Here is a 13,680-nt window from a genome sequence, read left to right on the forward strand (position 1 = left end):
CTTGAACATTTTCAGGCGGGGGTTAAGCAATACATAATATTGCTTCCTCTGCTACTTTACTTTTTATTTTAACTTTTCTCTAAATAATCATAGGTCGATTTGGTGCAATGCAAACAATGTTTTATTTTGTGACTACCATAGTTTCCTTCAGCTCCCCCTGATTAAAGCACGCCAGTGTGCTGTGTCAGGCACCATCCACGCTAGCTGTGAAAATACCTAAGCCTTCATTCTTGTGTCTTTCTTCAGGCGAGTCGCATTTTGCAGTGAACCAGCAGCCATTTCTCTACTTCCAAGTGTTGTTTCTGACGGCCCAGTTTGAAGCTGCCATTGCTTTCCTCTTCCGCACAGAGCGCCTGCGCTGCCACGCCGTTCATGTTGCCTTGGTCCTCTTTGAACTAAAGCTGCTCCTGAAATCTTCTGGGCAGAGCGCACAGCTTTGTGAGTCTGGATTGTGTTTATCCTGTCCTTTCCCCATCTCATTCGTATCCTGCACAGAATATAAAAGAAACCATCAGAGCAGGAAACTGCAATAGGGCAGAAATTTGTAAAAAAAATTGTTAGCTTAAAAAAAATGGATTAATTGCTTGATTGCAAATGAGAAATTGTGCCCAGATCAATGAAATGAAGATCTTTTGGACCTAACCTGGTTAGAGAAGGGACATAGCTCGGTTCTCTCAGTGACCAACCAGATAAATGCTTCAGGGAAACCTACAATCAGGATATGTGTGCAACAGCAGTTTCCACACGTAATCCCCAGCAGCCATTATTCAGAGGCATTTACTGCCTTTGGCACTGGCATTAGAACACAGCAGTCATGACTACTGGCCATTGGTAGCTTTATTCTCCATGCATTTATCTAATCCTTTGTTAAAACTGTCCAGGTTGCTGGCCATCACTACGTCTTATGGCAGCAAGTTCCAAATGCTCTGGGTGAAGAAATGCTTCCTTTTACCTGTAACGAGTCTTCCAATATTCAGCTTTATTGGATCATCTGTCCACTTTCTCTACACCCTTTATGATGTTATACTCCGCTATCATGTCCCCTACCCAGCCCCTCCTCACCATTTTTCTATGCCAAAACCCACCAAATACAGCAACCTTTCCTCATAGGAGTATTGTTCCAAGGTAAACGGCGTTTCCATGCTGTCTGGCACTTCTCACAGTGTCCCGTTGCACCAGAAGCCATTTAGTCATGCTGGCCACATGACCCGGAAAGCTGTCTGCGAACGAACATTGGCTCCTTCGACCTGAAGCAAGATGAGCGCTGCACCCCATAGTCAAGTTTGACTGGACTCGGCCGTCCAGGGGTCCTTCACTTTTATCCTTTACCTTATTGTTCCAACCCTGCAGTGATTTTTGGTTGTCCTCTTCAGAACATTTTCCAGCTCTACAATTCTTGCAGTTGGTGGTCCAGCCCTTTGATAAAGTTCCTTTATTCAAAGTGCTTGCCTGTGGTTAATCCCTGCAGACATAATGAACATCTTTCATATGAATGCTGCCTTGCTTGGGGGAAAAGAGAGATTCATCTTCCTGTCCCTTAATTTTTCAGTAAGCCATGAGGCAGGTGACCCTCCGGCCATCAGGCGCTTGAATTTTGTCCGCCTGCTGATGCTCTACACCCGCAAGTTTGAGTCCACTGACCCTCGAGAAGCCCTGCAGTACTTCTACTTTCTCAGGTGGGCTCCTGTAGCAGCTTGAAGGCTGGGGTGTTTTTTTTAACAGCTGCTGTGTTAAAAGCAAAGCAGGAAGCAGTCAAACTGCAGTGCTTTTCTTTCTTTCTGCTCTTCTTTTGCAGGAATGAGAAGGACAGCCAAGGGGACAACATGTTCTTGCGCTGTGTGAGCGAACTAGTGATTGAGAGCAGAGAGGTATGCCAGGTTCCAGTTGCACCTTTTCCTTCCTTAGTTTAGGGTGGAAATCACCCTTCTTCAAAAGGAGCTTCCAGTGCAGCAGTGGAACCCCATCACCAGGGGTGTTAAATCCTTAAATCACAATATTGCAGTCATTCCTCAGAGTCTTGTCACACCTCCTAACTTTATTTTGTTTTTTCTTTTCATGGGTAGTTTGATATGATTCTTGGAAAGCTGGAGAATGATGGCAGTAGAAAAGTAAGTTCATACATAATGTTTCGCCACCCCACCCCCCACTACTATTTGATTGCTGGCTGTAATTATTGATTTTGCAGGTTCCCTGTTGGTTTTTCAATATTGAAATCAATTTCTCAAACTTAAGCACGGTTATGGTAAACCAGGGTTCTTCTTAACCCTGGTTTACCACTACAGTTTCAAATCTGTCCTGGTTAACCTCAACAGCAGTTACAGTGGGTGTCATAATTCCCAAACTTTCCAAGGCCTACAGTCTGTGCTGGTCTTTAGCCACCCAAATAAGCAGCTTCTTGTGCCTCAAATAAACACGCAGGGGATTATTCAGACAGCTCAGCATTACAGGATGATAGAAAGAAACAATTAGCACAGGTTAGGGAACTAAACCTAGAAAAAGGACAGGTTGTTCCTACAGCCTTTTCAGATTCCTCATCCAACCCCTCCACCTCCTATTAGTGAAGGGCAAAGAAAACTAGTATGAAGGGGCAGATCAAGAGAAAGCCCCTTCCTCCTCATTCTTCTGATATCCCACCAGGGAAAGATGTGAGGTAGGTAGTTGTATGTATGTGTATGGATATATATTATGGTTTCCAGCTATGGTTCTCCTAACCCTAGAGACTTACTCAAAGGGCCTGACGGTAACTTAAATCAAATAGTGCCAACATATTCTGTCCCTGCAATGCCCATAATTCCACCTTGCCCTGTAGCCCCAGCAGACAGAGACAAAAGAGTGATTTTAGAATCAGAAAGGGAGGAAAGGCATTTGCTTTCTGATACTGAGAAACTCGCTGCCACAAGATTGTTAACAGATTTAGATTACAATCTGAATCTAGGCACAAAATTGTGTATTTATATGTACCTTTAAAACCCATAAATAAGAATAAAAGGTGGGGAGCATGGAAGGCAAGGGGTGAGGAAGGAATCTCTATATTTTCCCAGAGATAATTTACAAATAAAATTAGCCATAATCTTGCATACAAAAATGTTGTTGCCAGTTGATAAGTCTCGTCTAAAAGTTTATGGTATTTCTGTTGTCCAAGTATTTTATCTCCCTTCTTTATTTGTATTCTTTCATCAGCCTGGAGTGATTGATAAGTTTACTAGAGACACCAAGCCACTTATTAATAAAGTTGCTTCAGTGGCAGAAAGTAAAGGTCTCTTTGAAGAAGCTGCCAAACTTTATGACCTTGCCAAGGTAAGCAGGTTTTCATCACTGCTGGCCAAGAAGCTCGTTTAATTTTTAGATCAGTAGGGATTAGCTAGGAGGCATTGTGGTCTCTGGAAATGTGACCTGAATTTACAACACTAGGGCCAGCTGCAGCCTCTGAATCAAAGTATGCTTATTTTTTTTCTTTAGTTATCTGGCCCTGTATGTTTCTGGCCTTTGTTTTATCTGGCCTTTCAGGATTCCTTCTGTGCACCACTCTGAATAGTTAATCTTTGTAGAAAGGTTCACAGGATTGGACCACCAGATAGTAATATCTGGTTAGTAATGGCAATGTGTAAGTTATCAACTAATTAGCAGTTTAGCCATGTCAGATTGAAGAATAGCAGAGCAACACACAACAGTTATCTGAGCACTACAGGAAAATTATTGGAACAGTGTCAACTCAAAGGGGTTTTATTTAGATCTGTTTTTCCTCCAACATCGGCACCCCTCCCAATTTCATATGCCAAATTGCCTTTGAAGCTGGATTAGCTGCTCAATGGAAAGAAGGTCAAAAGTGCCACTGGGTTAGTAGAAGTCCCTCGGGTGAGCCAAAGCAGCTCTTCGGACTCCAGCCTCAACTGTGTGCTAAAAATAAAACAAAATTTTGCACAATCCAGATGCTGTGCAAACATGAGCTGGAGTTTGTGATCTGTATCAGTTGTGCAGGTTGAACACATCTGGGTAATTTCTCAGATTTTTCCTATGCTGTTTTGGCATAATTATTTTTGGTTTTGCTTGAGATGAGAGGGACAAGGGCACTGAAGCCCCAGCCACTGAAATTCCCACTCAGCTGCTTCTCTGTTTTCTGAGACTTCACCAGACCTAGGATGAGAAAAGGACAAGAAACTACATTTGTTTGTTTATTTTTTAGAGAAAGTGGAGGCTCTCAGGGAGCAGAGCAGTACTACTACTCCTGTCCTATTCCTCCACTCCCTCCAAAGGATGATGCCATAGACCAGGAGCCAAGAACCCTTTTTTCCTAATGAAAGTTGCATAGTCAGGGCTAATCTATTGGGAGTCACATGCTGTCATTGGGGCAGAGGGAGGACTGGAATCCAAAATAGAGGGCCCTCATTTCTCTCTTCCATTTCTATCACACACATGCACACACACATACATCTTCCTCTCCACCACAGGAGGGCCACAGGTTCCACCCCTACCACAACCCAAATGTATTTCTTAAGACTTCTTCCATGTTCTCATACATTGCTTATGCTGCTGAAGATCTCAGTTTTTCTTGGGAGTTTCTACATTTTACCAGAAAAAGTCTCCCCCTGCCCCCTACCCTGGACTCCCTTGGTTGTGTATCTTTGAAATGCATTTTCTTGTCTCGGCTCTGCAGTTCTTCTCTTCCCTGTTTGCATTTTCCTCAGAATCCAGACAAAGTGCTTGAGTTGATGAACAAGTTGCTGAGTCCCGTGGTCCCTCAGATCAGTGCTCCTCAGTCAAACAAGGAGAGGCTGAAGAATATGGCACATTCCATTGCTGAGAGGTGAGAGAACAGCCTCCAGGAGGGGAACTGAGTTTCATGACCATGGTCACTGTAGCTTGAGAAATACCTTTAATGATGAGTTTGTTGAAAAGACACATGGCTTGGATGTGTCCCACACTGCTTTTTGTTGCTGTGCATTTTCAGCATTCAATCCTGCACACTTGCCATGTGTGTGTGTGTAAATTTATGCCATTACCAAAACTGGAGAGGAGAAAGTCCACAGGAGAGTGAATCTAGAAATATAATCTGAACAGTTTTATACTTAATTTAATTAATTTAATTTAATTCAGTAATTCTCCAACTCCATTCTGGAATGAATGAATGACTTTTGTCAGTCCATAGAACCTACCCACAGAGGAGGAGGTTCCCACACAAGCTGCGGAAACCTGTATTCTCCTTCAGTGTCCTGGCTCCTCCCATTTATTTCACCAACAGACATGCAAATCAAGCTAAGTTTCACCCCTTCTGGTGAGAGGAGCTCCCTGTCAAGTTCTGATCCTGCCTGCTCCCCATAGAGTTGCTGTGCCCCTCTGTCCCCTTGCCCACTCCATTGCCATCAGCTCAGAGCAGCAGCAGTCCAAAGTTATCTTCCACACGTGTTGCATGCAGTAGATCACAAATTCTAACATTTCCAGCTTTAAAAAAAAGTCAGAAAGCAGGTGATGTGAAAGAGTCAGTACCAAAATAGACCTGGCATAAAGTAACTTCATGTGTTTCTCCCTCCCTTGGATCAGCAGGGTAGGGTGGCAACTCTAGTTTTCTTCACCATGGTTGTGAGTTGCAGTCCCCAAGCAGGTAACTCACTGAGCAAGGGTGGTGCAGAAGGGTGTGTGCATGGCACAGCTCCAGCCTAGGGCCAGTGAATCTAGCAGCAGAGAGAATAGAACTCCTTGACCTTCCTGTCAGCTTGAAGCCATGAAGTCACTGGTTGGCCCTTGAGCAGTTCTGTTATTTCAACCTCAGTTCCTCCCTCCAGGCTGCAGTATGGCGAGAACAAGATTAATCGTCCTTACAGGGTTGCTGGAAAAATTGCTGAGAGAATATGTGGGAAGCAGTTTAAAGCACTATGTAAATGCGAAATATACTCATTCTAGGGGAAATGTCCTTTCCTGAAAGCTCAGCTGCCTGCAATTAGCAAGTGTTGCACACATACAGTACTGCAGCCTTTTCTCAGATGGAATGTGACTTGTTTTGGTTTGGTTTTTTTCAGATATAAAGCACAGGGAATAAGTACAAAGAAACCAATTGACTCCACATTCTACCTCCTGTTAGACCTCATCACCTTCTTTGATGAATATCATGCCGGTCACATTGACAGGGCCTTCGATGTAAGTTTCAAGTTTTTTGTTTGAGAAGATAAACCTACAGGGATCTGCAGTTTGACGAGCCCAACAAGGAACATGTAAATAGCCTTGGACACTCACAAACAAGGCATGATGGAGATGGCACTGCCTCCTGATTGCTTTTCTTGTGGTCCTGTGCTTATGTAGCCCAAGAAAGCTGGTGTAGTAGAAATAAAGGGGTATGAGAATCCAGGACTGGGACCTCTGGGAAAATCCAGTGAGCATGAAGCAGGCAAGAGAGCAAGCCCTTACAGCATGTTGTGGGGAATCTGTTGCTGGACTTCATCTCCCATCAGCCCTGACCATTGGCCATGCCAGCTGGGGCTGGTGGGAGTTGGAGTCCGCATCCATGCCTTACAAGCATAGAGCCAATGCTGGCAAATGTACTTATGGCTGATGGTTGTGAAGCCTGACCTGAAAGTTGTTAAAATGCTACCAGGTCAGAGGTAACCAATGAGCTACCTGGATGGATGGACTCTCTCCAGCGTCTAAGGAGGCATCATAGCCCACAGATCCTTCTGAACTATAGTCTCAGGTGTCAGCACTGATCTGAATGCTCCTGGTTCTAGTCCTTTCCACTCCTAACAATCTCTGGTGCTTTATATACCAAGGTATACTTTCTTGGAATATGGAAGTTCTGTTTTTGGCTGTCATATCTAGCTCCTTTTAAAGACATAGTCTTCCATGAATTTGGTTTAATCCTTTAAAAAAAAAAAAAGCCATCTGGTTATCACAAACAGTAGTCAAGTAGGTAAAGCAGATCTGGGTCTGTTCAACTTCAGATAGCAGGTGGAATTGAAGGTGACACGTATTTTAATGCTTTTTCTATATTGAAAACAAGAATCAAACTCCTAGCCGAGCAAAAGATGGATTCCATCTCTTCCCCTTTCTGCATAGTGTGCTAGTTTGCTCTGTGCTACAGGAAATGGTTTTTCATGATGGAGTGTTTCAGTCTTCCGATTCCCCTGAAGTGGTTCAGACTGTTAGTGCCTTTCAGGTGTTTTGGACTGCAGCTCCTATCAGCTTTTGCCAGCCTGGCCATTGGGAAAGGCTGCTTTATCGCTGGATAAAATGATCACTGTTCAATACTCCACCTTGCGCTATGAATGCTCTTTGTTATGCATTTGGGGGGTGGGGAATCCTCAGGCATTTCCTTGAACACCTTTTAAAGATTAACAATGCATTGATGTGGCAACAGTGCAAGCACTATAAAGATGCTGCTTTTCTGATGACCACCAGGAACTTAAATGAGAGAATTTTCCTGATCTTAGGCCCAATAAAGAGGACAACTAAGTGGTCCTTAGCACAGTATTTCTGGTGGTAGATTTGCATAGTTTAAAGTCCTGTTATATGCTAAAACTTGCCAATTAGTATGCGCTCACAAGGTATATACTAGGGCACATACAGAAGTTTGGTTCAGAGCTTAAACTGTATGCACGCAGTGCAAAAGGAGTGTGTGTGTGTGTGTGTGTGTGTGTGTGTTAGGAAAAGTGTCTGAACACAGAAGAAGATATTGCACACACAAACTGCCTGCAAATTGTCATCTCCCTTCTCGACATTCCATTGTTACTCCTGTGCTTTCATTACAGATCATGGAGCAGCTGAAACTGGTTCCCCTGAGTCAAGAATACGTGGAGGAAAGAGTAGCGGCCTTCAGGAATTTCAGTGATGAAGTAAGCAAGCCACGGCTGTTTGGTCCTTCTCCTTTTCTTCCATGAGTTGCACACATCCAGGCACCTCTGCCATGGGGACCTGCAGATCCTATTCTCAGGATGCACCTGCCTGCACTTGCTCCCCCAGTGCCACTTGACAAGGACAAGTGTGCAATCAAACAGACGCTGCATAGTTCTTGGCACTGAGGATCAGCGAATGTCAGGTGGGGGCTTCACCCATGCCTGTGTCATTTTCTGTGATCCTCCTTATGTGCTGCCACACCTGACAGGAAGCTGCTGCAGGTCCCAAAACATGATTCCAAATTGAAGCTCAGATGTATTTAGCTGGAAGTAGGAAAAACTCTCCTGGAGATGCTGTAACTTAGCTTCTTCTGCCACCTTGAGAGAGGTCGCATCATTCCCCTCCAAAACATAATTGCTGTGTTCCAGAGTGGCAGGAGGTCTTGCTGTTGTGGAGTCCCCAAGCAGGGAATGGGTTCCCCCTTTCCCCTTCAGTGCCGTGAAATGCTCTGCATGCTGATCCCCATTTCCCAGCACCAAAGAGAGAAAGGGGAAGAGCTGCCTTACTTGTGTACTTATTTTTACGCCGGAGCATTTGTTTTGGGTCAAAGATGTGAACAAGCTCTGTTTGCACTCTGCGTTTATGTTTAAAATCTGATATCCCAGCATGATACTGGGTTGGGGAAGCTGGTCAATCCCCATATATTGATTCTGTTCCTGTGTCAATTTATTATGGAATTCTTTTTTTTTAAAGGGAAATATTTGTTTTGTTGTCAGGTTGAGCCCCCTGCAAAACACAGCCTAAAGGGGACTGATAACATCCTGATGCCTTTCTGTCAATAGTAATATTGTTGGGTGGGTGGCAAATCTCTTCCTCTTGCTTGAAGAGGTGGAATCGAAAGTTACCTCCAATCTTTCAAACACACCTTAAAGAGGGCTTGTCGATAAGGTAATTGGTTCATGCTGCAAAGTGAACTTGGAAATCAAAAGACTGGATGGATGAATGGCAGCCAGGGGAAGTGGAGAGGGGTTGTTTTGTTTTTGGCTTCTAGCCTCAGAACATATTGATTTCCTGAGTCATCCATTTTGTCAGCTTTCAGCCAAAAGCTGCTTATCATTCATCAGTTGCTTCTGGGCTGCTTGGTCACAAAAACCAACACAGCAATTTGGCATTGTGGAACTCGGCTCTTGATCAGTACACTAATCCTGGCTCAAAACTCTTCAGTGAAAAGATGAATTTCCTGCTTCTCATTCCTTGATGATTAGTGAGTGAATGAAGTGTGCTTTCTTCTTGACCTTTTTTAAAAAAGAAAAAGAAAGATGAACACATCCAATTCTACCCCAACTTTATTTAATCCAGGGTTTAATTCTGGAACCTTATTATAGTATCAGCACTTGATTTCTATCTACTTGTGCAGCAATTCTTAGTTTACAAGAATGCTTTAAAATTCTTATTCCTTAGTTTATCATTTATCTTAACTATTCTTCAGACTGTGCTCCAGGGAACCCCAGGATTTCCCAGAAGCTTGTCTGGGGTTCCCCGATGTGAAGTTCAGGGATGATAGATAAGATTCCCTAAAAGACATCTTGCCCCTCCCTGCCAGTCTCCCCATGCAAGAAGAAGCTGCAGGAGGGTGTTGGATGCCTCCACAAGGGCATGTTCAGTTCACCCTTGGTGTGTTAACTGGAAAGGATCTACAGAGGGCAGAAGTGAGCTGCAATAGACCTACCCAGTACCCAACATAAACTGCATCTGCACCCCAGCATGTCCCAGATCTTTTGCAATTTGCAAAGGGAAATCTGGGAAACTGTCCATTAATGACATAAGTATATTCCTGTGTGTCTAGTTTTCTCAAGCCTTGTTGGTTGAATGTGGTGTATCAAGAAAGTGCAATACCCAGTTTGACTACCTGTGGGGCACAAATTGACCCTTGGCTCCCTGCCTTGTCTTTCATTCCTTTTTGCATTTTATTTTCCCTTGTTTTCACAGATCAGACACAATCTGTCAGAGGTCCTCCTTGCAACAATGAATATTTTGTTTACCCAGTACAAGAGGTTGAAAGGCACCAGCCCAGCCACCCCTGCCAGGCCCCCTCGTGTCATGGAGGACCGAGATTTGGTAAGCTTCTCTTCCCTCAATCCCATAAGATGCTGTGTAGGTCAGGGATGGAGAACCTGTGCTCCTCCTGATGTTGTTTGACTCCGGCTCCCATCAGCCCCAGCCAGTTTGACCCAATGGTCAAGGACGATAGGAGCCATAGTCCAGCAACATTTACCTGGAGAGCCACATGATCCCCATTCTTGCTGTAGGCAGGTAAAAACAAGACTAATCATGGTAGGCAATGTTGCAGGCCCAGGGTGTTAGTTATGGCATTTATAATAACAGTAATAATTAATATTTTATTACTGCTTCACGGAGAGAGAACTGAGAAATTACAACTATCTTAGCGAGGCACACGAAAAGATCCCTGCTTCGAATCTAATCCTATCCTTGGACCACACTGGCACATGTGAATGCTAAGAAAGCTTCCTGAGCTTAGATGCCTGTCTTGAAAGGCAAGCCCACCTTATTGTTCTTGGGGCCAGGATAAGCCTGCTTTCCTTTTACTGGAAGGCAGACCAAAAAAGTGAATTGGCAAAGGTCATGCCATGAATGCATCTGAAGTTTGCACCTTTGGCAGCACTGGAAGAGTCCTCTCTTTGGAAACTCCCATTCACAGCAGGGTTTGGGCCCATGGAAAGGTCCCCTCCTCTGGGCACGTGGATTATTGTTTCATGACATACCCTTGTGTTCACACAACTTCACTCCCTTTCTTTCTTTGGAAACTCCATTTCAATTGATTTAGAGATGGGGACCCGAAGGAGGTGTTTTCCTGTCCCATATGCCCACATTGTGCCCAAACCTTACTAGTTTCGAAGTTTGGAAACACCACCTCATCCACACTTGACTCTTTTTCTGCCTGTTAAGTCTTGAATCAAATGGAAATCCGTAAAAGGTAGTACTAAGAGAATACAAATCCAGCCATTTCAGTGTCATTGCAGGTCATAACAACTGTGTTTATTTGCTTTGGGATTTTTACTGGCGCCAAAGGGCATTCTCATGCCCCCTTGAGAAAGGAAAGGGAAAGTAATTGGCACTGAAGGCATTTGGGAGGTACCAGCAGAGGTATTTGGGTGGCTCCTGCTTTTGATTAAATATTTTATAACAAATGGAACACCTGCACCTCCAGGCCTCCTTTAACCTCGGTAGAGAGGGCAACAGCAATTCAATTCTAAATTGTTTTCCACAAACAAGGACGGGAAGAAAGGGGCTACACTAGCCATGCCAATCTGTCTCCGAAGGCCTTTGAGGGCAATGGTATTTTCAGTCTCCAAACAGAGCTGCATCATCATAATCTTCTACTGCTTATTTGTCTAGAAGCTGCTCATAACATATTATTTTATTTCATAAAATTTATATACCACTTGGTTTAAATTTTAAAAAGCCTTCAGAGTCAAAGATTACAGAGAAATAGTGCTGATGATCATCAGCATTCTGATGGCACCTTGCACTCAAATGCCTGATGGCAACTCCCAGTGGCATCATGTAGATATTAAATAGCACTGGGGACAGAGTAGTGCCCTGCGGCACTCTATAGCATAACTGCCAAGGGGCCTAAAATAATTCTGCCAATGCTACTCTCTGGACCTGGTTCCTTAGGTAGGACCAGAGCCACAGTGACACAGTGCTCCAAATTTTCATTCTACAGAAAAACCGCAGACACACAAGCAGGAGCAGGGTCACCCTCCCCCTGTGTAAAGTTAATCCACCAGGGCGACCAAGGGCAACTCAGTCCCAGATAACTCTCATTATCCCTAGCTAACAGGACCAGTGGTCAGGGATGATGGGAATTGTAGTCCCAAAACATCTGGATGGCCGAGTTTGCCTATGTCTGAAGCATATGGTCACTCGAACCACATATTTCAACTCTGATGGAAACAGAGCCAAACACATATTTATTTGATGCATTTATAGCCTAACTCAAGATATCAGGGGTTGAACCTAGACTTTCTACATGCATAGAAGGTCCTCTGCCAACAATTGTGCTCTGTGACCTTTGCTCTTCCTCTAAGCGCAGTATTACCCAGCCCCCACTGATTACTCCTGGTTGCACTAAACACACACATCTATTTCTGGGATGGTCATGTTGCTTGGTGGTCTACACCTTCTTTTTTCTTTTTTTTTTACATACTTTGTATTTAGATCTGTCCACCCATCCTTTTCATTCTAAGAAGAGTCTCTCACCCAATATCCATCTCCAGTTAAAATATAAGTCAAAGCGTTCTGTTTCTGTGCTTTGTAGAAACTCCGATCTCAAGCTCGGGCGCTGATCACCTTTGCCGGCATGATCCCCTACCGAACCTCAGGAGACACCAACGCACGGCTGGTGCAGATGGAGGTCCTCATGAACTAGGCGCCTTGGGAAACCTGCCAGATGCTGTTGGTACCCTCAGTGGGCGGCCCAGTTTAAGTTGGTTTTTTTTTTGCTTTTTGTATTATGTACTTTGTCAACCACAATAAATTTTTTTGATTTATATTTGTTTTGACATTTTGCTTTATTTTTGCCATTATTTATGTTCACTTATTCATTTATTTTGCTTTTTACAATATTTCTTTGTTTCGAGAGGTGGGGGAAGGGGGAAGCTCATTTTAACGAAGGAGCAGGATCTATGGAGGCAGGCACTGTGTCCTTTATTTTAATTCCTTAGGCAGGGGCCACCAATGTTTTTTAGTCCATGGGCACATTTTGGATTTTTAAGCAAGTGCCATAGGTATACCCCCTCCCTGGACATTTCTCTCCCTGCATCAACCTCCCCTCCCCCCCGCCCAATCCCTGGAAGACAGAAAAAGAGAAAGTGCGCGCGCACACACGCACACACACATTTTTCCAAGTGATCTGGGTAAAAGTTTGAACCCGGAGAAACGGGTTACCATTCTCACCACCTCATGAACAGGGGGTGGGCAGTAAGATAAGGTTTATCTTAGATTTTGTGGGTGTCAGGGGAAAACCTCGAGGGTACTGTTGCGCTTAGGGGCCCCATGTTGGCAACTCTTCTCCTAGGAAATGGATGAGGCTTGATTTCTACTGCTATGGGATGCGAGAGATGTGTTGGTCCTAAATTATCTCATATAATTAACTCTTACCTGCACTGGCTGCAGGATATTTGAATCCCAAAGTGCTCTTGCACAAATGACATATCCACTAGCTGAAGCCCACCCCCTTCTTGCAGCAACTCCTCCCCCCCCCCAACCTGTGCATCTCTGGTGGATCTTCCAGCCCTCAAGGGTGGCTTTTCAGGGGGTACAGAGGATGGCAGTGTGGAGAGGGGCAGGCAGGGACTCCTTGTTGCATGAGTAGAGTCCCATTCATGCATCCTTGGGTTCAAGCCATCCTGCTGCTTATGTTCTGCAGCATTCCCTCACATGCAATGGCATGCACTCCTTTGGAAAGCAGGGAGGTGCAGCTGAATACTTCTAGAGCATGGGTAGGCAAACTAAGGCCCAGGGGCCGGATCCGGCCCAATCGCCTTCTAAATCTGGCCTGCGGACGGTCCAGGAATCAGTATGTTTTTACATGAGTAGAATGTATCCTCTTATTTAAAATGCATCTCTGGGTTATTTGTGGGGCATAGGAATTCATTCATTTTTATTTTCAAAATATAGTCCAGCCCCCCACAAGGTCTGAGGGACAGTGGACTGGCCCCCTGCTGAAAAAGTTTGCTGACCCCTGTTCTAGAGGCTGTTTAGGTCCATGATTCTCCAACAGTGAGGTCAGCGTCTCCAATTTCAGTGTGGGAGGCAGCATCCTCCCTGCCTCCT

The 13,680-nt window shown here is 44.4% G+C and overlaps 1 protein-coding gene across 2 annotated transcripts in view; it reads left to right on the forward strand.

The window, feature by feature from the left end:
* The window catches only part of NUP93 (nucleoporin 93), a 66,378-nt gene extending 53,971 nt beyond the window's left edge, over positions 1 to 12,407 (forward strand). For both annotated transcript variants that reach the window (XM_053399198.1, XM_053399199.1), the window contains 10 exons: positions 247 to 438; positions 1,550 to 1,676; positions 1,796 to 1,868; positions 2,064 to 2,108; positions 3,181 to 3,297; positions 4,686 to 4,804; positions 6,015 to 6,132; positions 7,737 to 7,820; positions 9,811 to 9,939; positions 12,164 to 12,407. In XM_053399198.1, the coding sequence (XP_053255173.1) occupies positions 247 to 438; positions 1,550 to 1,676; positions 1,796 to 1,868; positions 2,064 to 2,108; positions 3,181 to 3,297; positions 4,686 to 4,804; positions 6,015 to 6,132; positions 7,737 to 7,820; positions 9,811 to 9,939; positions 12,164 to 12,274 (1,115 nt within the window). In that variant the 3' untranslated portion in view covers positions 12,275 to 12,407. The remainder of the gene's footprint in view (positions 1 to 246; positions 439 to 1,549; positions 1,677 to 1,795; positions 1,869 to 2,063; positions 2,109 to 3,180; positions 3,298 to 4,685; positions 4,805 to 6,014; positions 6,133 to 7,736; positions 7,821 to 9,810; positions 9,940 to 12,163) is intronic.
* The last annotated feature ends 1,273 nt before the right edge of the window (positions 12,408 to 13,680 follow it).

Source organism: Podarcis raffonei, chromosome 8 (genome assembly GCF_027172205.1).
Source record: "Podarcis raffonei isolate rPodRaf1 chromosome 8, rPodRaf1.pri, whole genome shotgun sequence".
Classification (NCBI taxonomy): domain Eukaryota; kingdom Metazoa; phylum Chordata; class Lepidosauria; order Squamata; family Lacertidae; genus Podarcis; species Podarcis raffonei.